Source organism: Myxocyprinus asiaticus, chromosome 34, assembly GCF_019703515.2.
Source record: "Myxocyprinus asiaticus isolate MX2 ecotype Aquarium Trade chromosome 34, UBuf_Myxa_2, whole genome shotgun sequence".
Lineage (NCBI taxonomy): Eukaryota > Metazoa > Chordata > Actinopteri > Cypriniformes > Catostomidae > Myxocyprinus > Myxocyprinus asiaticus.
In genome coordinates, this window is record NC_059377.1 from 35,741,297 (window position 1) to 35,766,871 (window position 25,575).

Consider the following 25,575-nt stretch of genomic DNA (forward strand, 5'->3'; position numbering starts at 1 on the left):
AAGTGTTTCTCTTCTCTTTTAAAAGTTGAAAAGCCTATTTATTTTGCTTTCCTAACAATGCACAATTCCATTAGTATTTTGCATTTTATTATTTGCATTTAGCATAGTTTTTTTTTTAACCTGTTGCCCGTGATCAGAACAGACTTGCAGTCCACCAGTTGGGCACCACTCTTTAGATGTAGAATTTGGGGACAAATAAAGGGTCATCTGGTTTATGCACTGTCCATGTGTCATGAATGGACACATGAACCAGTTTCCATTTTAATGCTCTGTGCATTAACACACATGTGTGTGTGTGTTAATGCACAGATGCCCTACTGCTAGAGTGCTTTTGAATGCCTAGGGCAGTATGAAGTGACAGCTATTTGTTATGTTATGTGTTTTAGTAGCAAGGATATGTGGGCATTGAGCCAAGCTGTGAATCCAGTTCCCAGAATGCTGTGTGCCCGGATGACCCGTCCATCAGTCCTGATGTGAACTTGAGCATTTGCCATATGTTTGGGAATTGTAGATGAGTCTAAATGCACATTATTTGCAGTACCACCTAAAATGGTTTCTTAGAAGAAGTGGCATTTGTGTGAGATATGTGCGTTGTGTAGTGTAGGGCCCTGGGGTGTGCCTGCATGAACTTTCCGTCGTCCTGTTGTGAACTGGGTATTTGCCGAATGTTTGGGCATTTTAGATGTATCTAAATACATCTAAATGCAAATTTACAGCTCAATCTAAAATGGTTTCTCAGAAGCAATCTTTGTATAAATGAGGGTAATAATAAATACAGTTGTTTGTTATTTGCCAACCCCTGGCCACTTTGAGAGTTTATAGAGCGCAACAGTGTCCGCTCACTTTTTCAGCCATCTTGGTTCTAGAAGTGTTTTTCCCATTCATTTTCTCAATTGGGTTTTTAAAAAAATCTTCAAAAACAGAGTTCTAAGCCATGAACCAAACCAACCAGCTCCGAGGTGAATCACAACATTGTAAACTTTGATTTAAAGCAGAAAAGCATTGGAAAATCAGACAAAAAGGCAAAGGTACTGTGCAAGACGGTGTAATTAACATCTTTAATGAGGGAATGAACTACAGTCCATTTCTACATTTGAATTTTTTAAGAGCAGTTTGAGAGTGTATTGAGACCAACGTCATTCACAATGCGTCATGAGAGTGGGCAGTTGCTGCATAGCTTTTTGTCGCGCTCTGTTTTGCCCGATTCTCTGATTCGTGGATGTTTTTGCTTCAGGACTCATGGATAGAGTAGTTCTTCACCACGAATTCTGCTAATTAGCGTGCTTTTTGAAAAAATGAAGTTGAAATAATGCAGACTGATGGCTTCAGCAAAGCATATACCATCGATTAACAACCTCGGAGCTCACGGTAGGTCTACATTTAAAAGTTTATATGTTATTGTTAAAACTTTGCTTGCCTTTGGAGAAAATAAATGGGATTTTTATTTTAGAAACCAAACTATTGTATTCTAACTGGCTTAATGGTCATCCTGACTTTAAGAGAACATCTCAGATGCCAATTAGCCAGATTAAAATAGGAAATAACCATAGGCAAGTGTGAAAGCATACAAATCAAGCAAAACAGTTTAACACAGCAAGACTTGCAAATATCTTGCAAAGTTGAGAATGAGTTTATAAAGCCAATTGTTCACTCACCAATATCATGCAGTTTGGGTCCGACAGTGTAGTCAGGAGGACTTGGGTTCGTGTCGTCATCTGCATTAGAAACTGCAGCAAACAAAACACATAATATAAGCATTTCAAAATGTAGAAATTTCAATGCATTATTAGATAATACAATTTTAAATCAAAAGGCATCTTCAAACAAACTAACTTCACATATCTGAGCCATTATTGCAACGATTGTTTTACGGAGTGACAATTTGCACTAGGTGTAAATTGCACCTGCCACACAGGCTATTTGCTGTCCAATAGTCTAGTAGAAACACAAATTAAAGACAAACTGCACCCCCAGTGTCTCTGCAGTGGTGTGGGATGTAATGATGGTGTGGATGTGTTTTTTTTTTTTTTTTTTGTGCGGACGACCCGGGTTTGTTTCCGCCTTTTGTCACACTTTTTCCCATCCTGTTTTCTGTCTCCACTCTTAATATTTATTTTAATACTACTTATAATAATACATTAAGATGAATATTAAGGTTGATTTCCTCACAGTGATTTGGTCACGGTAATTTTGTAGTAACCATGCTTTTTGCGGAAGCCATTGTTTCAATGCAATTAACCATGGTTTAACTAAAGTAATACTGTATGATGTTAATATAGTAACCATGTTTAATTTTGTGATTTTACCACAAAATTCCATGGTGATACTATGGTGATACATTTTTGTATGGGAATGTTAGGTTTAGGGGTAGGGGTTGGAGTAGGGTGTCCGTGGGACTCTAAATAAACACAATAAACATGCTGCAGTGATGCCCCTATACTGAATGTTCATATTTAAAGGTGCTGTAAGTAATTATTTCATGGAAAGGTATGCAACATTTTTTCCTACTCCCTGAAAGATATCACTGAAATACTGTGTCATGAGATATCTCACCAGTCTCTGTGGCAGCTCTAGACTTTGCAAACAAAATGTGTTCGCGGGCCACCGTCTCTGATGCTTTCTGCCTGTCAGTCATTTTGCGTGTTCTCATAGTGTTGTCGTTGCAGCGAATTACTGAGGCTTAATGCCATATTCTGATTTATAATTTGTCTATTGAGGGTGCTATTTCACTACTGTTGTGTTTGACAACCCTGGGAACATGCTTTGTGTCAGTTTCAACAGTGTCGGTGCTCTGTTTTGAAAGAGGGGGCGTGGCTAAATCAACGGCTCAGTCTTGTGGAAGTTAGAACGGCTAAAATCGCTTACCGCACATTTAATTAGCAATTAACACACTTGTTTTATAATTTAACAAACTTCATTGTGTGAAATGTTTTACCTGAAATGTGTGTTTGTGCTATTTTAAAAAATAAATGCCACTTGGTTTCATATTTTGTTATCTAATGTCATTCATACATTTTTAAGTGTGGCTTAAGTGTCTAAACACTTTTTGAGTCGAAAGTACGACAAATGTCTCACAATACCCTTATTCACCCTACATGAGTTTCTATTTGAGAGAAATCTGCTCACAAAATCCTAAAATCTTTTTATTTTATTTTTATATCAAAACAGCTTCTGTTATGGCAAATTTCAAAATAAATTCCAATTCTATTACTGTTCCTTATTTATATAAATATTTACTGCCTGTTTATTTACATATTAATTTCACTGGTTACAAATCTTTGAGATAATGAGGCAAACCAGCACAAAGCAACAACAACAAACGCACAAACACATGAACCTGGGAATTATTAGTGGTTCATGCTGAGAGAGGGCTAAAGTTGTGTTCACAAGAGTTATGCAGACAAAGAAAGGGAGAGGGATGGCATGAACTCTCTACACATGGCTCTGATCAAAGTGGCCACAGAATGTGTTATTGCATAAACTTCTAAAAATATTTTCCAGATGCACATACAAACACTTTCATATCACAATAAAAATCCATTATGACCTTCTGTCATGGTTTGCATGCTTTTATGCTTGTGTGGTTGTGTAACTATATGACGATGCTCACCTGTAGAACAGCAGACAAACACCCGCAGTCTTAAACAACTGTGTCCGTGGTGATGGATTGGTGAAGCTGCACAACAACACATGAAAGTACAAATATTATCCTACCGCCACCTACTGGAAAAAGAGGTATGCTGACATCACTTTCTAAATGTATGGCAACTGTATGTTTGGAATAGCATACTACCATACATCTCTCTCTAACTCTTACAATTAAGAAGGCTGCAATTGTGCCTTTAGACATCTATATGTAAATGATCTCTGTTATGATCTGGCAACCTGTTTTTATGTGAAATTAGTAACAACCAGGGGAGGGTGCTTTGCATTAAGAAAAAAAGAGTATGTCTATACAGTGAATCATTTCAAAAGAGCAAATACAATCATTTCAAAATCAAGGAAAAGTTTTCCATGAAAAGGCCCCTTTAACATATCTAAGGGTCCTTTTGCTCAGAAGAAACAAACTAAATAAATAACATTGATCACAAAAAGATATGGTAAATAAATCAACCCATTCCACAAACTAAAGTAATTGGTAACACCTTGAGCTCCCTTGAGCTAAGAAGGCATAGAAAAAGCTTTCCATTTTCAGGTCGAGAAACATACAGGCAGCATTATTATAGAAATGTTTGAGTGTGATATCATTTTTAAGGCCATTTGTTGTCATATAATCAGTAATTGCCTGCAAGTCTATTACAGCTATTACAGATCACACTAATAAACAGGACGAAGAAGACATATCAGATGAGACATGCATAAGGGAATTAACATTAGCAATGCTCTATTAACACTAGCTTTATAGCCTGTATGAAAAAAACACTTTCAATCAAGAAGGGAGCTCTCTAATTGGTACCGATTGACCCAAATGCCAGGAAGATTGACGACCGGTGGTGCTGTAATGTCCGTATCCCGATAACAAGCCTTTTTTGTCTGGCAAAGCTGTCACCATTTTACCTACAGTACAAGGCATATTTGAGAGCAAATGGATTGCTCTGAGAGATGCATTTGAGCCTTAAGGGGTGTCTTTTATTCTTCAACACAAGTGATTTGGAAATCTGAAGCCCAGCTGTGTCTGAAATAACTTACCGTCTAGTGCGTCTACATGTAGCCATTTCATGACAATGAAACTCTTCAAAAACATCACAGTGGCCACAATTGTTGTCTTCACAAATTTGTCTTGTGTTAACTACATTTGTATTTGCTTAAGTGTAACCCTGCTCACATTGGTGCCCATGCAGAAAGTATTCACTCCTATATTCTCTAAACAGGATCTCAAAAACTACTGAATCCAAGACAGGATGGGTGATGATTGTTTTAATTTTCACACTATGAATGGGAGGATCCAGCCAAGGCACTTCTGCTAACAATGTATCCTTGAACAAAGCACTAAACATCCATCTGCTCACCAGTATGTGTAATAACCTTTTCTGTCAGGAGAGTCTAGGCAAAGTATGCCTACTGCAAACTGGCAAAAAAAAAAAAAAAAAAAAAAAAATGTTTTAAAGTGATGTTAAAATACAGTTATTTCTCCTATTTTAGTTTAATATGCAGAGACAACTATAAGTAAACCATTCATAAGTTGATTCCGATGAAAAGTGTAAAGCTCAAAGTAGACTTTGTTTTTCTGCATGCCGGTACGTCTCACACACAGTGTGCATGACGCAAATTTAGTCATCTGCACAGTATACACAGTCCGCATCTTTTCGAGTCATCGTGCATATGCCTGGCATAGACTGTCATAAAAGGGTATCACAAAGCAGTCATACAAAGCAGCATGCATTGAACTTGCACGTGGAAAAACAAAGTGTACCCGAGCTTTAAAGGGATAGTTCATAAATAAATTCTCCTCCCTGGCTAGTACGTGACGATATGCACAGAGAATGCGAATCACCAAAAACAAAAGAAGAAGAATGTGAAAGTGGAGATTTATAGTAAAAAATAACTTAAATATTGATCTGTTTTTCACCCACACCTTTCATACTGCTTCAGAAGACATGGATTTAACCACTGGAGTCATATGGATTACTTTTATGCTTCCTTTATATTCTTTTTGGACCTTCAAAGCTCTGACCACTGTTCACTTGCATTGTATGGACATACAAAGTTTAGATATTTTCTAAAAATCTTTGTGTTCAGCAGAAGTCATAAATATCTAGGATGGCATGAGGGTAAGTAAATGATGATAGAATAAAAATTTTTGCGTGAACTATCCACATAACCACAAAATTCAGATTTTTATTACAATAGTTTCATTTTCCTGTATTATTACTATGGTTTTACAATGAATAGGTTAAAATATGGCTACTGTAGTAAAAGCATGTAAAACCATGGTAAATGTATATGAAGGGAACGCAAAATTATTGCGAGGGTACGCAAAACTATTTCTGAAAAAAATATTCCAGCCTTGAACTCTAAGCGGCTTCGTAGACATTCTTATGTTTATGTTTTTGTTGTATGTGACTCTGAAGCACTGTACATAAAGATGTATGAATAAATAGTAGCAATAAATAACTGTAACAAACAAACACAACGCAAATATGCAATAAAGCAATTGTAATAATGGCAATTTTATTATATCATAAGATACTTTGGCTATATGAAATACTTACATATATAGTAGTACTCGTGACCCACGTTGAATTCGTAGCCTAGTGAGAAAGCGCTGTAACGTTGGAATTTCTCTGAGAATTTAATTGGCGCGTGGGGTGCGTGCGGTCGGTTACACTCCCAGCGTTTGAAGCCCATCTGCGGGTCGCAGGTGCGGTAGCCTCGATAACTGACCATGTAGAGAACGTACTGCTCGGCCACGCCGCGCTCCAGCGACCCCCGCTGGCTCTGGTTATAATGTGGACAGTAGATGTCAAGGTAGTCGTTAACGCTGACCTGTACGGTGTAGCCTTCTCTCCGCAAACTAGAAGAGGAAGAAAAACACAAAGAGGAAGGAAAAAAGGTAACTTTTTGCGATTTGAGTGGCAGCAACCTAAAATACAGTATCCAACACACTGTTCTCTGTTGTATATTTCACATATTGTCAAATGTTGTCATCCAGATAATCTATACATAAAGAAAATTAGCATACATGGGCACAGTATACATAATACAGTAAACAGCTCTGGAAAAAATTAAGAGACCATTCCAAATGTTTCTTAAATTAGCATCTCTACATGTATGGCAGCCATTGCATTCCAGTGTGTTGAATTCCTGCTTGAATTTTTGCATCAGGAGTGGCATAAAGTCACCCAACAGCAATGTGAAAGACTGGTAGAGATCATGCCAAGATGCATGAAAGCTGTGATTGAAAATCAGGGCTATTCCACCAAATATTGATTTCTGAACTCTTCCTAATTTAAAACATTAGTATTTTGTTGTTTAAAAATGAATATGAACTTGTTTTCTTTGCATTATTCGAGGTCGGAAAACACTGCATCTTTTTTGTTATTTTGACCAGTTGTCATTTTCTGCAAATAAATGCTCTAAATGACAATATTTTTATTTGGAATTTGGGAGAAATGTTGTCAGTACTTTATATAATAAAACAAAAATGTTCATTTTACTCAAACACATCCCTATAAATAGTAAATCCAGAGAAACTGAACATTTGGAGTGGTCTCTTAATTTTTTCCAGAGCTGTATACTGCAGCAATAGAAATAGTGGTATGTTAGTATGCTATTTCAAACATATCCATAACACTCTTTCTACTTCTACCATATCTATATTTGCCAGAAACAGTAATAGTATGATAGTATGCCATTCTGAAGTCGGCAAGAGTAATTGGCATTTCTGGTGGCCAGTCTCTGTAAATGACAGATAGAAAAAAGTGACAGAGAAATTAGAAAGAGAGAAGAAAAAAGTTTGATTTATCTCATTGACCTTTACAAAATCTATAAGCCCTTCTTGAACGGAGAAGCAGTTATATTTCAATGCTTTGTCACAGCACATTAAAACTGGTCATTTGTCATGCTTAATCTGTGTAATGCACTCATCAAACAACAGGGGGCAGTGTTACATTTCACGCCGGTCCTTCTCATTTGGATCTCTTTGTCTTGAACAAGCTCACACCGAAAAAACGTGCTGATACACACACTTGCGCGCTTCTAGGTCAGGTCCCATAGGAGATTATAATTCAATTACAAAGCGAGGATCAGAAATGTCACCCACTCCTCCATTCCTCTTCACACATCCACTGCAAACCCGTTTTCCTCGCTTTCTGTGTCTTTCTTGCACTTTCTTTACTACTACATGCACTGCTGTATTTTTCTACTTTCACAATGCACATTACACAGTCCTGTGCTGTTTTTAGCTCCAATCACTTTGTTGCCTAGTCAACATTTCCAAAAGGAATTTGTACAGGATTCCAAATGGAATTTCAGTCATAATTTAGAACCAATTATAAATTATTCTATTTGAAATTTTCATACAGTATTCCAGCATAACACAAAAACTAGATATTTTAAAATGCATAGTTCCCAGTAGAACCATTATTATTTCCATTAGGATAAAATGCCCCTGTAGAATATCAAAAGAATTTAAAGCTAATCTTGCACAATTTTAAAACTTCTACAGCACTTTCTTTGATTTCGTTTAGCTATCCAATAGTAAGACATTCCACAGTCTAGTTCTGATAAAGAATACCCAATATTCAAATGGACCCTAAATATCCTGGAGGACTTGGAGTTTATCCTGGTGCATCATGTTTGATTCTTTGGCTTTTTTCACACTGCATTCAAATTTGATTTGGTTTTCAAATCTAATCTATCCTCACTGTCATTATGTAACTGGCTAAATGTAATCCATTTCTTCAGACAGTGTACTCAATGTCTGTCAATATCAGTTGCTAGATGTATTCATCAGTAATGTTATACACTATGTGAATGGCATTACTTATAGCCTACAATGTGTCACAAACGACAAAAAAAAAAAAAAAAAAAAAAAAAAAAAAACCCTGCACACTTAAAATTCGATGTAACCATTCAGATTAAGATTCATTTATTCCAAAAAAATAAATAAATGGATTTGGTTTGGATCAGGAGGGTAAACATTGCATTTCATGTGGTCTTTTGTTGATCAGACTACAAAACTAACCAGATTTGAGTCAGACATGCCAAAAAATCTTATTTTTGCTGCCAGTGTGAACAAAGCTTTAGCGGATTCTTATATGATCTTACAGTATTAGGATTCTTCAGGATTGGTTCCTAATTACAATAATACATTTTTTTTTTTTTTTAAATCCAGTACATATTCCTTTAGGATTTTTTGATGAGGGTTCCTTATTCCTACCTATCTTTTCTCTCTGTATCTGTATCTGCTGTTTTCTCTCTTTTTTTTCCTACCATTTTGTTTTCTCTTTTTTACTCAGTGCCTTTCTTAGCCTTTTATTATTAGACAACAGATGGCAATCACATCCTTGATTAGGGCTCTCTCTCTCTCTCTCTCTCTCTCTCTCTCTTGCAAATGTACACACACAGACTGAATGAACTATTTTTGTCATGTAGTGTGTTTTGGGGAGGGATGCTTCAAAGCAGCTTCTGTATATTTAGAGATAGGAAGAAGGAACAGAAGAGATAGATGAAGAGAGAAGATGAAAGAGTGTGGAGAGGTGAAATGAGAGAGAGCAGGAAACAAAGGTTGAGAAAACTAGGAAGAGAGAGAGAACTGAGAGGGGTGTATAAATAATGATGTTAAGGTGTGTGGACTAACTAAGGCTTCGTTTACTCCTTGTATTAAGATGCATTTTGGATGTTGTAATCACAAGTGGAAAGGCGAGACACATTACCATTTACAACTGGTCATATGTATGTATGTTGGGTGTAATCAGATTACAAATTAACTATTTACTGTAATCTAATTACTTTTAGGCACAGAAAAGTAGTGTACTAATGTACATTTTAAATTCTAGTAATCAGATTACAGTTACTGATTAATGTACTTTTAAGTTCATTACTTGGGTTAAAAATATTTCAAAAAAATATTGTTTACTGTATATGTAATACAATTTAGGGATGCACCGATCCGATACTAAAGCTTTTAGACGGATCGAGTATCGGTCCGACGAACCCGATCCAAATCCGATACTGTGTGTTAGTCATGTTTGTTACTGTCAAGCTCCAAAAATGACATAAAAGAACCATAAATATACCAATAAAACAATTCATATGACTCATTTGCATTTTATTCAAAGCCACTTGAAGACGTGCGATAGCTCTGTGAATCGCAAAAAGCTGTGTTTAATAAGTAAATATATATAGTATGCGCAGCGCCAGCCTTAGTTAATGCCGCTGCTCTGAGGACACAAACTCACGCACTGGCTGGTGATGCACTCGCAGCTATTTTTAGCCTTCACAGCGGTGCACAATATTTGAGCACTACTCAAGAACAGCATCTCAGATGTAGATGCTCAATAGTTCGGTTCACTTATAATATGCATTTATAATGGCACCGGAGGTGCATTTTACCAGAATTTGAATAAGAAGTGAATTAAACTACTGTGAACTTATACACTGCCTACAAACAGACACATACAGAACTTCCTGGAGAGTTTAAAATGTCAAAATAAAAGCGTGAGGGTTTAAAAAGTGCACGATTTAAATATATTACTGTTGTATTTAAAATTAAAATTAAAAGTAAATAATAATAATATTAATAACAATTTATTATTATTAATATTATTATTATTATTATTATTATTATTATTATTATTATTGTCATCATTAGTGTTTGTTTACAATGTATAACAATATTTAAGTTGAATGGGTTCCAAAAAATAACTGTGTGAATGAAAAGTAGAATGATGTCTTATAACTAAATTGAACAAAAAAAGAGATCTGAATCCTTTAAAGTCCAGATGCAAGTTTTTTTGGGGAAAAAAGAAAAAGAAAAAAAGGCAAAAATAAAACACTGGTTTCTTTTCTACTGAAGACTTGAAGACTGGAATTACTGTTAATTTTGCTGCTACATTATCCAGTATACTAGTTAATAATACAGTGTTTCTTAATAAGCTATACATTTATATTGAAATAATGTGTAGTTAGAGGTTTGTGTTTCTTTACATATTAAAGAATACTCCCAATTAGTTCCACACAATATGTACTCAAATCCACTTAAATGGACTCAAGATGGCGCCGAGTATGGCTGCTGCGTTGCGAGCTCCAACACAACATTGCATTTTTTTTTTTGTTTTGTTTACAATTCTTATGTTTTTTTTGTCTTGGATGTTGTCTGCCTTATTGTATATGACAGACAAACACTTTTGGACATTGGTTCTGCAATTTCACACCGTAAACCGGACTTCAGATTCCTCAATGCCGACCCGCTGTTTACAAACACGGCAGCGGAGCCCTTTGTCTGGGCAGCCTGGCCGCGGAAACGCAGAAGAAAAAGGGGAAGGAGAGCCGGCGTTCTCATCAGAGTAAACTTCACGCAAATCGACCCCCGCTACCCAGTATTCTACTGGCAAATGTTCAGTCTCTGGACAACAACCTCTGCGAGATGAGAGCACGGATCTCTTTCCAACGAGAGACGAGGGACTGCTGCATTATCTGCCTTACAGAAACTTGGATGTCTGCGGAGATTCCAGACTCAGCCATTGAACTCGCGGGGTTCTCAGTGCACCGAGCGGACAGAGCGAAAGACCTCTCAGGTAAAAGCAGAGGTGGTGGTGTATGTTTTATGATCAACAAATCCTGTTGTGATTAGAGGAACGTACATTCTATCAAGTCTTTCTGCTCTCCTGATCTGGAATTTCTCATGCTTCTGTGTCAGCCATTCTGGCTACCAAGGGAATTCACAGCGGTCATTATCACAGCTGTGTACATCCCGCCACAAGCCGACACAGGCCGGGCACTCAAGGAACTGTATGGGAGTATAAGTGAGCAGGAATCTGCGCACCCTGAGGCCACGTTCATTGTGACCGGGGACTTTAACAAAGCCAATTTCAAATCAATCCCACCAAAATACCACCAACACATCAGTTTCAACACACGAGGGGACCGGGTTTTGGACCACTGCTACTCTCCCTTCCGGGATGGCTACAAATCCCTCCCCTGCCCACCATATGGCAATTCGGACCACTCTTCCGTTCTGCTTCTGCCCGCTTACAGGCAGAAACTGAAACAGGAAGCACCCACCCTCAGAAAGATCCAGTGCTGGTCGGACCAATGAGATTCTATGCTACAAGACTGTTTCGATTACACGGACGGGGAGATGTTCCGCCTCTGATGACGACATCGAGGTTTACGCTGATAGCATAACGTGTTTCATCAGAAAGTGCGTAGAGGATGTTGTTCCAACCAAAACAATATGGATCTACCCCAACCAGAAACCATGGATTAATAGCGATGTTCGCACGGCACTTGATGCGTGGACCTCCGCTTTTAATTCCGGGAATGGGGAGGAGCATAAACAAGCCAGTTATGCACTCCGCAAAACTATCAGAGCAGCCAAACGCCAGTACAGGGACAAGATTGAAGGACAGTTTAACGTCACCAACTCTAGAAGCATGTGGCAGGGAATTAATATCATCACGGACTTTAAAGGAAATAAAAACTCAGTCTCTCTCCCGGATGAGCTAAATACTTTTTATGCTCGTTTTGAGGGAAATAACACCACCCTCGTGGAGGGAGCTCTCGCGGCCGAAGCTACAGAGGTTAGTTCACTCTCCGTCTTTGTACCGGATGTAACCCGATCCTTCCGACAGGTGAATATCCGTAAAGCCACGGGTCCATATGGCATTCCGGGCTGCATAATCAGAGCGTGCGCAAACCAACTGGCTGGTGTTTTTATGGACATTTTCAACCTTTCCCTCTCTTTGTCTGTGGTCCCCACATGCTTCAAAACGTCCACCATTGTGCCTGTACCAAAGCAATCCAAAATCACTTGCTTAAATGACTAGCGTCCTGTTGCTCTGACCCCCATCATCAGCAAATGCTTTGAGAGACTAATCAGAGATTACATCTGCTCTGTGCTGCCACCATCACTGGACCCATTGCAGTTTGCTTACCGCAACAACTGCTCCACTGATGATGCCATTGCATCTAAACTACACACTGTTCTCTCCCACTTGGAAAAAAGGAACACTTATGTGAGAATGCTGTTTGTAGACTACAGCTCAGCATTCAACACCATAGTGCCCTCCAAGCTTGATGTGAAACTCAGGGCTCTGGGCTTAAACAGCTCACTGTGCAGCTGGATCCTGGACTTCCTATCAAGCAGACGCCAGGTGGTTAGAATGGGCAGAAAAATCTCCTCATCACTGACCCTCAACACTGGAGCAGGGCTGTGTTCTCAGCCCACTCCTGTATTCCCTGTACACACACGACTGTGTGGCAACACATAGCTCCAGTGCCATCATTAAGTTTGCTGATGATACGATGGTGGTAGGTCTGATCACTGACAATGATGAAACAGCCTACAGAGAGGAGGTGCACACTCTGACACACTGGTGTCAGGAGCACAACCTCTCCTTCAACATCAGCAAGACAAAGGAGCTTGTGGTGGACTTCAGGAGAAGAGACAGAGAACACAGTCCCATCACCATCAATGGAGCACTGGTGGAGAGAGTCAGCAGCTGTTCCTCGGTGTCCACATCACCGAGGAACTCACATGGTCTGTCCACACTGAGGCCGTTGTGAAGAAGGCTCATCAGCACCTCTTCTTCCTGAGACGGCTGAGGAAGTTTGGAATGAACTGCCACATCCTCACACGGTTCTACACCAGCACTGTAGAGAGCATCCTGACTGGCTGCATCACTGCCTGGTATGGCAATAGCAACACCCACAACCGCAAAGCCATGCAAAGGGTGGTGCGAAATGCCAGACACATCATCGGAGGTGAGCTTCCCTCCCTCCAGGACATATATACCAGGAGGTGTGTGAAAAAAGCTTGGAGGATCATCAGAGACTCCAGCCACCCGAGCCATGGGCTGCTCTCACTGCTACCATCAGGCAGGCGGTATTGCAGCATCAGGACCCACACCAGTCGACTTCATGACAGCTTCTTCCCCCAAGCAATCAGACTTTTGAACTCTTGATCTCTCACAATCAATATACATCAGCACTGCACTTTATTAATCTTATTATCTCACACTGGACTGTAATAAATTATATTCTCTCTTAACAACACACTGGCAACTGACAATCAACCGACAGCCTGATTGTCAATACAGTACAATACAACCTACTGTATATTTTAATATACTACATATACTATTTTCATTGTATACTGTGTATTCTATATTGTGTGTATGTGTATTCTATATTGTGTGTATTGTATAATGTACATTGTATATTATTATTTGTATATTGTGTTGTGTGTAATTATGTGTATATTATATATGTAAATTGTGTTGTGTAAATCTGATGTTTATTGTTTATTGAAAATTGGTATATGTCCCATCACTGTCATGACTGCTATGTTGCTCAAACTGCACCCAAGACTTTCACCCACTATTGCACTTGTGTATATGGTTGTGTGGCAATAAAAGTGATTTTGATTAGATTTTTGACAATAATGTAAAGATATTCTAAACTGATTATGCAAAAAAACAACACTGGTATCGGCATGGGATCGGTATCGGCCGATACTGAGATTTCTGATATCGGAATCGGATCGGAAGAGAAAAAGTGGTATCGGTGCATCCCTAATACAATTCAAATGTAAATTAATATATTCATATATGTCTGTTTGTGTTTCTGTGACAGCTGAAGTGTGTGTGACAATGAACGAGAAAACAGATATTATTTTGTGTTACTCATCTGTGTCACTGCATTATGATATCAGACACGCTAATGAAGTTCCGTGAAGTTCTTATTTATTTACGTGCTTTTCTGCACAGTTATTTCCGACCAAAGCCACTCATAACTGACAAAGTAAATCTTTTGTTTAAGTGCTGCGGCTGATTGACAGGTGAGAAGGCAGTTCTTCACTACTGTTCAAACACATTCAAGTGGATGAGCGTTGACACTACAAGCGCCGTATGGTTACATGCGTTTTCAACCACATTCGGCCCCCTCTGAATGTGGATAAAATGGACAGATCTCAAAACGTTTTGGACCCCATTTACACCTGTCTTTAATGTTATCCCATTTCAAACAGATCGCCTAAAATGCATCTTAATATCAGTTGTAAACAGGGCCTTAGCTATACCTTGTGGACAAAGAATTGCCACCAGAAGTTAGCTAAATCAAAACCAGTGGATTTTAGTCCATCTCTATTAGCTTTGAAAACATCCATATGCCAGTTTATTCCTTAAAGTTGACTAAATTAACCTATAGCAGATTTATAATTTACAGTCTTACCAAAAATATTGATCATTCATCTTGCACTAAACAGATCTTAGTCCGATCAAATCCTCTCTGGAATGAGAATGAGAATCTGCTTTATTTACATGTTGGATTAGGGTTTGGGTTAGTCTGTAGTCTCTATATTATATAAATTATCTTGATATAAAATCAGTAGGTCAATGGCATGTGTCCATTTGGATAGGTAAATGTGTGTGTGGGTGTGTGTGTGTGTTAACTGCAACAAAAAGAGAACACACTTCATAATGTGGGTATGTGTTTCTGAACAAGTACAGTATGCTACAGTATCATTGTGCCAACACATATAGGTGTATGTTTGTGCACTTTACTGCGTAAGTTCTATAGGTGAAGTGTTATGCAACTATATGACTGCCCCATGACACCAACAGATGCGTGAGAGAGAGAGAGAGAGAGAGAGAGAGAGAGAGAGAGAGAGATGGAGCACTCCCCAGGGATGAGCACATGTATTGAAGTGTGAAAATGGAGTAATGGTTTTTCCCTCTTCCTCTCTTTTCTCACTTCCCCATTCTGCTATCTCATCACCATTCTCTTTTCAGGAGGAAGGAAAACCTTGTTAGTAAAAGGACAGAGAGAAAGAGAGTGGTAAGACAGAAGGTGAGAAATAAAAGTGAGGAGAGACACACAGAAGCGTCGTATCCTGCTAATAATCGTCTGAGGACGACACAATAAAAAGTCTTCAGTATCACCAAATACTCAATGTACCCACTATATCTAAAGAGACATATTGCAGTACTTTTTAATTTGTGGTTGAGCTGCTCAGATGTCAGATCTCAGATTGTTATGAGAGACTCAGAGCTCTCTCAGAGGACGGAAAATGACAATATGATTAGTTAGACAATTTTGTTGGCAGTCAAACAGACGGCCGGTGAATCTTTGGTGTTAACGATGCTTTTGTTTTTGTTCCAGTGTTGCTCTATCTGTAAACACAAATTTAGCTGTTTGCTTTTAGCCTGCTAAATTTAATATTTCTTCTTAACATATCTCTTTTTAACATTAATGATTTAATTTTTTGCACTTTAGTGTCTTTGATTTAGGCTAGCTATCCTTCCACTATAATTATGAAATTTGAGCAATGTGCAGATGATGACAATTTTCAGTTTAAAGATCTGCAAAAGGTGTGACTCGATTAGACTAACCAAACATAGTAGATGCGAATCAGTGATTTCTACACAATAACTTTGCAACTTCAATTCAAGCAAAGATGCAATACATTTTTTTTTTTTGGAAGTTGCATTCAAAATCTACTTGGAGGGCGAATGCACCAGTTTGTATGGGCATGACACTTCTGTGTTCAGATATCCACACCAAAGGCTATGACTGGCTCTGCATGTCAGTGGAATGTCTGGTTTTGGAAGTTAAAATCCGATTTATTTTTCCCATAGGGCAACAGACTTTTAACAATAATTTATAAACCTTTAAAGACAGACCTATCGTGAGATACAATGTTTTTAATCAATGGTACTGTATATGTTTCTATTGAAGCCATCGATCCATGTTATTTCAAAGTGATAAAAAAAAAAAAAAAATGCATTTAATAGTGGAATTTGTGCTGAATAACTACACTATCTGTGATCCAGCAAAGAAAGATCCACCAATCAGATAATCCAGGCAAGCAAACCGTGCCAAAAGAGCTCTGCAGTGACCGGTCACTCCCATGACGTACCGCAAATTACGCAATCAAGTCGGTCTCCCTATGCTGGAGTAGTGGTGGTGGTGTAGTGGGCTAAAGCACATAACTGGTAATCAGAAGTTTGCTGGTTCAATCCCCACAGCCATCACCATTGTGTCCTTGAGCAAGGCACTTAACTCCAGGTTGCTCCAGGGGGATTGTCCCTGTAATAAGTGTGCTTTGGACTATTTATATATACTGTATATGTTTTACTTATTGCATATATCTTAATATTTTGCAATAAACTTAAAAGGTAATGTTAACATACTTAAAATCAACAACTTTAAATCAGTAGTGTTTTCACTTTTCATCATTTTTTATTTGATTACATACACAGTCTTGAACCGTTTTGCCCGATTTTCAAATCTTTTTATGCTTCAAATCAAAGTTTGTAATGGTGTAATTCACCCTGGAGCTGGTTGGTTTTGTTCATGGCTTGGGGTTCCATCCCTTTGGAAAAAAATAGTGGGAAAAAACCTCCGGAAACAAGACGGCTGAAAAAGTGGGCGGGCACTATTGCGCTCTAGGTCATACACTTTTATTTATCTGGTAAAAACACAGCACATAACTGCAGCACAGTTTGTTTCTGAGCTTTAAACATTGCAGAAATGGTATCTGCTGCAATCTTGGCTGGCTATTACTGTGATGGATTCCCTGTAAAAGGTTATAGCTCTACCATAGAAAATTCACTCCCGGGGGCAATCCGCAAATTATTCACATGGCTGCATGCAGAGACAGCATGAGAGAGAATATAAGATATAGAGAGGGAGCAAGATTTAAGAGTATATACCGTACATAATCTAAAGAACCTAAAAATTACATCTGTTACATCTGTGGTAATGACTGAAATTTGAGAACTGAGATCCTTTGGTTAATAACATTTTGGGGATGGAGCCAAACACACTTGTTCATATTTGCTTTTTCACCCAATTTGGAATGCCCAATTCCCAGTGTGCTTTTAAGTCCTTGTGGTCACATAATGATTCGCCTCAATCCGGGTGGCAGAGGATGAATCCCAGTTGCCTCTGCATCTGAGACCATCAACCCACACGTGTGGATGGCTTCATTTAAAAAAAAAAAAAAAACATTTAAAACTTTCTTTGAAAAGCTCCACTCTAACAGGTTTAAAAATATCTGTGGCAAATCTATCTAGATTACATCCACATACAGTATGCAATAGACATGGCTTTAAAGAAATCAGTTGAGACCCATACAAGTGCTCGTATTGCCAACTTAAGTAATAAGTGAATGAGTACAGTTTTAAAATAATACCGGCCACTCCACAGGCTTGAAGTGTATGAGAGAATACAAATACCTGACCTTTTCATGTTTGTTTATGTGGACGATATCTCTCACATCTAACCTCTTAACACGCTTCTTTCTAAAAATAAATAAATAAAAGAGCACCATAGCTAACATAGCATCATAGGAGGAAAGGATGAAGAAACATCTCTTTCTCTTGTCTTTTATCTTAATTTTTTTCTTAGTAAGACTGAAAAGGTGAGATGTCTGCATGCTCTAAGAAGCCTTTTCAATAGTATGTACTGTAGCCTATTTCACTTCATATCTGCTGTAGTTGATTTTGCATGCCATATTCATTTTGAAATGGGATGTAAAGCATTTTATATCAGAGGACATATTTTCATTCAATATTTTCAATAAAGAATGATAATCTTGTACGAGCACATTGTGAGTTCACTTGCAAAAATGCTTCTGCACTCAAAAATGTTAGATTCCTTTTTTATTTTTATGTTTTATTTCATAACAAAATTCCATCAAATTGAAATGTGTAATCTTTAAAAAAGTTAAAATATATATTTTATTAATTTAAAGATCTTATTTATTTTAAGATTGAAATTTCATAACAAAATTCTATCAAGTTGAATTGACTAATCTTTAACAAAATGTAAAAAATAAAATTATATACTTAAATGTTTTAAGTTTTATGAATTACACAATTCAATTTGATGGAATTTTGTTATGGAATTGAAATGTGTAAATCTTAAAAATAGACAAATATTTGCTGATATTTGTCATTTACATTCAAATAAACAGTGGATTCCAAAATTCGATTAAAGACTATTAACATGCTTCATCTTGCATTTTTCTAAATTTAATACAGTTTTCAATTAAAATTTTTATCATCAGCGTCAGAGTTTGAGTGAAAATTTGAATTAAAAAATTGCACTTGAGCTGGCCTGAACTCCACAAGTTTGTGCAAAACACGATGATCCATGTTATTCAGCTGATTTGAGAATGTTCCAAAAAGCATCGTATGTGCTTCAATGGAAGCAAAGAAATTTTACCTTTTGTACAAAGGAGTAAACATGGTCACTATCACAAATTTGCTCATTTGACCAATGACCTAGAAATAGTGCAGAATCTTAAATATTTCTTGTACATTTTACGTCATAATATTTCTTTGTTTTAAATTTATCAAAAGTTATAAATTTAAATTTGACTTTGAATCCTATGTAATAAACAAAACACACCACTCAACATCTGTAAGCAACTCATGCACATGCAAATCAATATAATATCAATTCTTGTAGACTAGAGATATCATTATGTGAGCAATTACATGCTAATCAATTGTATCAAACATTTATGAGTTTATAAATTATTTATGCTCTAAAGATCCCTCCCAGCAGAGCTCATACAGTACGGCGTTCAGACACAGCAATCTCCAAGTTCAGTAGAGACACTTGTGTCTGTTCAAAGAGCTGAGAGTGAGCAGCGCTGTCTTTGAAGTGAACAATGTGATGGGGAGCCGCTACTCAGTACTCTCTTCAGGAAGTCTGACACAATGCGGTGTGAGCTCTCACTCTACGCTCCCCTTTGAGAGTAAGACAGGAGGGAAAAAAGAGCTTGTTTGAATTGAATTGAGAGAAACTCCCTCATTCAGATGTTAAAAATGAATACTATGATGCCAATCTCTGGACCCAAACAATGACCACGTTTACATGCACTTAAGAAAACGGTTTGATCCAGGGTTTTTTGCAGAAAGCAGCATTCTGAAACGTCATGTAAACGAGACCACCAGTTTCCTTACACCGTTTTAGGGATTAAGAGAACGCGGATTAATTTGGCCATGTAAACACATGAGCGCAGTTGTGATGGGTGTTTTAAGAATGCGCATGTGTGTGAACAGACCAAATAGGATGGAGCCCAACAACAAGTCAACACAGTGGAAGGAATTCAACATTTCTTGGAGTACAGTGGGAAAAGCACATACATTAGTTCCCAACCCTGTTCCTGGAGGACTCCTAACACTGCACATTTTGTATATCTCCCTTTTCTGGCACACCCAATTCAGATCTTAGAGTCTCCACTAATGAGCTGGGGCCATTTGCACCAGCTATACGTAAGTTAAACTTAGCCTAATTGTGGTGTAAATGGGCACTAAGTCACAGTTTATGCACTACTAAATATTTGAGCATTGCACCATTAAACTTAGGTAGAATGTAACCCTCAGTATAAACTAAATATTTACAGAAGACTCCGACCAGGAGTAACTGATGGAATAAAAAAGCAGACTGATATTTTATGACATCAATGAGCTCATGTTTTGCGTGACAGGCTTCAATCGTTTTGAATTACAATATGATGTTGACATTTACACTCGTTTACATGCACGAGAGAAAAAAAAAACGTACTTTTAAGCAGGTCTTCAGCATGAACCCATTCTAACGGTGCAGTTTTCAGGATGCGTCGCCCTGTGTCAAGTTTCAACACATTCAAAATAACAGGATATTAAAATTAATAAATGTCTGTTTTTCCAGCCTGCTGTATTAGTATTTATTCATCAGCCCTTATTTATTATAGATACAGTTCCAATATATTGTTATTTACACAGGGCAAATATACTATTTATCAAATCTATTACGTATCGTATTTTAATGGGGATATAATTTAATACAGTTGCCAGTTTCGTGAGCAAACAAGGTTTGAACATCAACCGTAACAAGATCAAATTGAAGTTCACAGCTTTTTAACACTTCTGTGCACAAATTTGAAGGTTGCTTATTGGATCAATACAGGTAAACGTCATATTATGCGACTACGCATTACTTTAAGGAGAGTTACGACATACTAGTTAAGTCTTGCCTTAAGAACAGGTGGTGCAACCAAATTAAGCACTGACTTAGTTACGAACTAACTAGTAGTTACTAAGCCCTTAGTGTGAACTTTACGTCCCAACTTACACGAGACCTTATGCACAGCTGGTGCAACCCTACCCTGATGAGTTAAATCAGGTGTGTTTAATTAGGGAGATATCCAAAATGTGTAGTGTTGGGGGGCCTCCAGGAACAGGGTTGGGAACCACTGCTATAAACTATACCCATTAATAGACACCAATGTAAAATATCAACTGTCCCTTATGTACGTGTACATGCGCTTGTATACTGGGGGAATCCCAGAGTTTTATGTAAGAGGGAAACCCCACTATTGCAGCGTAATTCCGCTGCAGGTCGTGATGCAAAGTTAATTAAACAAACAATTCTGGAATATCTGAAAATAAAGTGAAGCAACAGAGAATAAAATAGTGAAGTGTTCCTCAGATGCAATGTATGATATTTACACAAGCGTCGTGGGGAAATTATGTTGCTGTGGAAAAAGCTGCTTACTGACCCAGTTTTATTATAGTTTTGGATTTTTACTTTAGTTTTTATTTCTATTTTATATTCAATTTGTCATTACAATTTAGTTTAGTTTTCGTTAGTTTTCACAGTTTGTCTGATAGTTTTAGTTTAGTTTTCATTTTCTCAGTGTTTTTTAGTTTCAGTTTAGTTATTTTATATTTTAGTTTTAGTATTTTTTTATGGCTGCCAAAGCTGAGCATTTACTGGTGTAATTTAAAAAGTCTAACATCATTACATTTCTCACGGCAGTCTTGTGTTACGTCTGTCTAGTGGTATTTTCATGTTTAATGTGGATTGTAAATGTTGCAAAATGTATATTATAGGGCGAATATGGGCAAAGTGACAAAAGACATTTAAGCTCGATCCACATTGTATCCATATGTATTTCATGAAATGATTATAAATCATTACTAAACTAATCTTTGGGGAGTGAACAATTTATGGGATAGTTCACCCAAAAATGAAAATTCTCTCATCATTTACTCACCCACGTCTTCCCAGATATGTATGACTTTCTCTCTTCTGCAGAACACAAATAAAGATTTTTAGAAGAATATTTCAGCTCTGTAGGTCCATACAATACAAGTCAATGGGGCCCAAAACTTTGAAGCTCCAGAAAGCACATAAAGGCAGCATAAAAGTAATCCATAAGACTCCAGTGGTTAAATCAATGTCTTTAGAAGCGATATGATAGGTGTGGGTGAAAAAACTGATCAATATTTAACTCCCTTTTTACTTTAAATCTTGACATCAGAAATCTCCTTGGCAATCATGATTTCAAGTTAGATTATATTTCCCAGTGCCATCTAGCACTCTGCAAACTCTACTAGTAAGTGTAATTGAGCTTGAAATCATGATCATTCCAGTAGACTGCAACTGCAAGATGTATAGTGAAAAAGGAGTTACATTTTGGTCTGTTCTCACCCAAAACAGATTAGATCACTTCAGAAGACATGGATTAAACCACTGGTGTCTTATGGATGACTTTTATGCTGCCTTTATGTGTTTTTTAGAGCTTCAAGGTTTCTGACCCAATTCACTTGCATAGTATGGACCTATAGAGCTGAGGTATTCTTCTAAAAATCTTAATTTGTGTCCTGCAGAAGAAGCCATACACATATGGGATGGCATGAGGGTGAGTAAATGATGAGAGAATTTTAATTTTTGGGTGAACTATCACTTTATTGTTTTGAGGATTTAAATTGATGATTTTACTTTGGGATGTGAACTCTTTTCATGACCACTGGTGGGAAAAGCAATGGTAAAGAAAATGACAGAAATTAGAGGTAAATCTAGTTAAGCTTATAAACAAGTAAAAGTTAACTTAATGTTTAATGTGAAAGTGTAGAAGAAAATATAAAAATTAATTTCAATATATATATATATATATATATATATATATATATATATATATATATATATATATATATATATATATATATATATTCTAGACAATCATTTTTCCTCTGTTCCACTTTACCAGTAGGCCCTGCTGCTTAAACACATCTGGGATTTGGTCAAAAGAGGATCTTCAAAGGTTCTATTTCCCAATATTGAATATTTCTTAATTTTTGCTTTTGGCTAAGGTATATGACATCCTAAGCTTTCTTCAAAGGTATAATGTTAGGTTATGTGTCATTTGGATCATAAATCAAAGTGTCAAGAAAAGAAAAATGTCCAAAATTGTCCCACTTTGCCCATATTCACCATATTATGTCAAAAACTAAAACTAAAATGAATTCGAGATCATTTTTATTTTATTTTAGTTCGTTTTGGAGTTATGAAAAAGCATTTTAGATGAGTTTCAGTTTTTTCCAATAATTTCATTTTAGTTAACGAAAATGATTTTAGTTAGTTTTCGTTAACTATAATAACACTGTACTGACCGAGCTGCATGTAAATGGGAGTAAAGAGTACGCTGCTTATACAGTGCGTGTAAACCGGAATGCTGCTTCCTCGCAATAACCCGCTTTCTGGTTTCTATGTAAATGTAGTCAGTGTGAGTGCTAAAGTCACAGCAGGAGTTTGTAAGGGTGAATCTCACAAAATCTGTCAAGAACATGCATTAAGATAAAATGAAGAAATAATCAATTATAGGTTTCTTCAAGGAAATGAAGACTTTTTTAAGACTTATAAAAAAAAAAAAAATTAAATAAAAAAAATTCATAGTGATAAGCACATTTCCCCCTGCAATTACCATTACCATAATGAAAAAAAAATAAAATAAATACAATGTGTATGCTTTGCAATGTGTCTGGCAGGGACATTATTACACTGCACCACAAACAAACACACAGCATTTCTGTATCAGTGATCATGTGATGGGGAAAGTACATCTAAATGCTATTTGTTGTACAAAAAAAATAAATAAATTACAGATGGGACTTGTGACAGAAATCAAGTACTTTGCAGCCTCTGTAGGGTGCAATTTAATTACCGCAGAAGAACGTCAAGTCTTAACTATCACCAAAACGGCAATTCAGATGAAGTATTATTACATGGGTAGTGCAAGAGCTGAAAGCAGAACAAGAAGTCTGTAACACTTTTGGTGTGAATTTCAAAGCCCGCTTGATGATGGCGTTCATGCCCTCATGTGAATCATGAATGTGGCTTCAGGATTGCTATTGTAACGTAGCTGCTGGCACTGGCAATGACGAAGATGAAGGCGAATTGAAGAACCTAAGTGCAATTTATTAAACAAAAGTGAAATCCAATAAAACCCTAACTATAAACTTGGAACAGGAACATGAACATGAACATGAACATGAACATGAACATGAACATGAACATGAACATGAACATGAACATGAACATGAACATGAACATGAACATGAACATGAACATGAACATGAACATGAACATGAACAGCATACCAAACATATACCATACTTAACATAGGACAATGGAAAACATGAGGTTTTAAATACATGGACATGGGAGAACAAACCAATGAACAAACAGAACTCTAAACAAGATAATTAAACAATAAACCAATGAAAACAAGACACATGAACATGGAGGAAAAACAGGAATCACATGACTAGGGAACCACATGACATGAACCAGGAACTAGAATTTTCTAAATAAAAGACATGAAATACAAGAATCAATAAAATACACATGACAGCTACAGGAAAGTGGTGATTAATATTGTGGAGGATGAGAGTTTAAGAGATTTAATGCACATTTCTATAAAATATGCAACCTATGGGGATGGTTCATGGTTCCGGCATTTGTGCCAGCTCATACTGTTGTTTATTTTTCTCTCTTTTTCGTGTCTCACAGGTGGAGCAGGCACACGTGATCAGTGTTTCCATGAGATCATTCCCAGGGAGGCGCTGATCACGCCAATGATTTACTTGCCTGTTCCACCTGCTTCACACTGATTGCACTCCCTACTTATTCCTTGTGTTTCCCGTCTTTCTTTGCCAGTTTATTGTTTGTTGCCAAGTGTTAACTGTGCTCTCTTATTTAGTTGGAGATTGCTCGTGTGTCTGTTGGTTGCCTGTCTCTAGAGGTGTGGCTACCTTCCTATTCACCGTCGCCTTCACCTGTATTGTCGCCCAGTTCCCTTGAAGGAGGATTCCTGCCCGCATGTCGGGGAAGAAATTTGCCTGGGCTTTGCTTTGCACCACACCAGCTTCAACGGACTCTCTTTGGATTGCTCCTGACTTCCACAACGCATGCACTCATCATACTAACACACTCATTCCTTAGCCCGCTGAGTGGCTATAGCTTTTGAATCTGCTCATCACTGCAGCCGGTGCCGGGTGCACCTGTCCTTGTTTACAATCATTGTTGTTAATAAACTCCTTCTGCGTTTTGGTCCCTTTGTCTCCCCTCACCCTCTGACAAGTTCTTTCAATTAGTCAACATCACATTTAGACTTTGGGAAAAGTTTAATGTTTCTTGAATTGATGCTATTTTAGTACATTTCTATCTTTATAGTGTGGAAGGCTTTGTTTTGAAAATGTTAATATAGCTTTATTGTTACAAAATATTTTGTTTTCTTTCCTAAAAAGAAAATAAAGGAATTTTGACAGAAAAAGAAGTATACTGTATATAAAGAGTCAAATTTCAGCATTTCTCAAAATCTGTGATTAATCGAAATTAACTATAAAAAAATTATGCAATTAATCACGATTCAATTTTTGGCACTGACAATAATGTGAATTGCAAAAATGAATGAATGAATAAATAAATAAATAAAATAAAGTGTCAAGATATTTTATATTATAGTAGTTAGAATTTTTGCTTTTTTCATAAAAAAACAGGCTTTATTTTCTTTATACAAAACATTTTATTTTGCTTTTGATTTTGGCATGAAATGTGACCTGGAGATGT

At 37.1% G+C, this 25,575-nt stretch overlaps 1 protein-coding gene across 1 annotated transcript in view; it reads right to left on the reverse strand.

The window, feature by feature from the left end:
- Positions 1–25,575, reverse strand: part of LOC127425641 (ephrin-A3-like) — a 155,729-nt gene that overhangs the window by 7,026 nt on the left and 123,128 nt on the right. The window contains exons 2-4 of the mRNA XM_051671835.1: positions 6,213–6,514; positions 3,611–3,676; positions 1,656–1,727 (exon numbers count right to left, since the gene is read on the reverse strand). Coding sequence (XP_051527795.1) covers positions 1,656–1,727; positions 3,611–3,676; positions 6,213–6,514 — 440 coding nt within the window. The remainder of the gene's footprint in view (positions 1–1,655; positions 1,728–3,610; positions 3,677–6,212; positions 6,515–25,575) is intronic.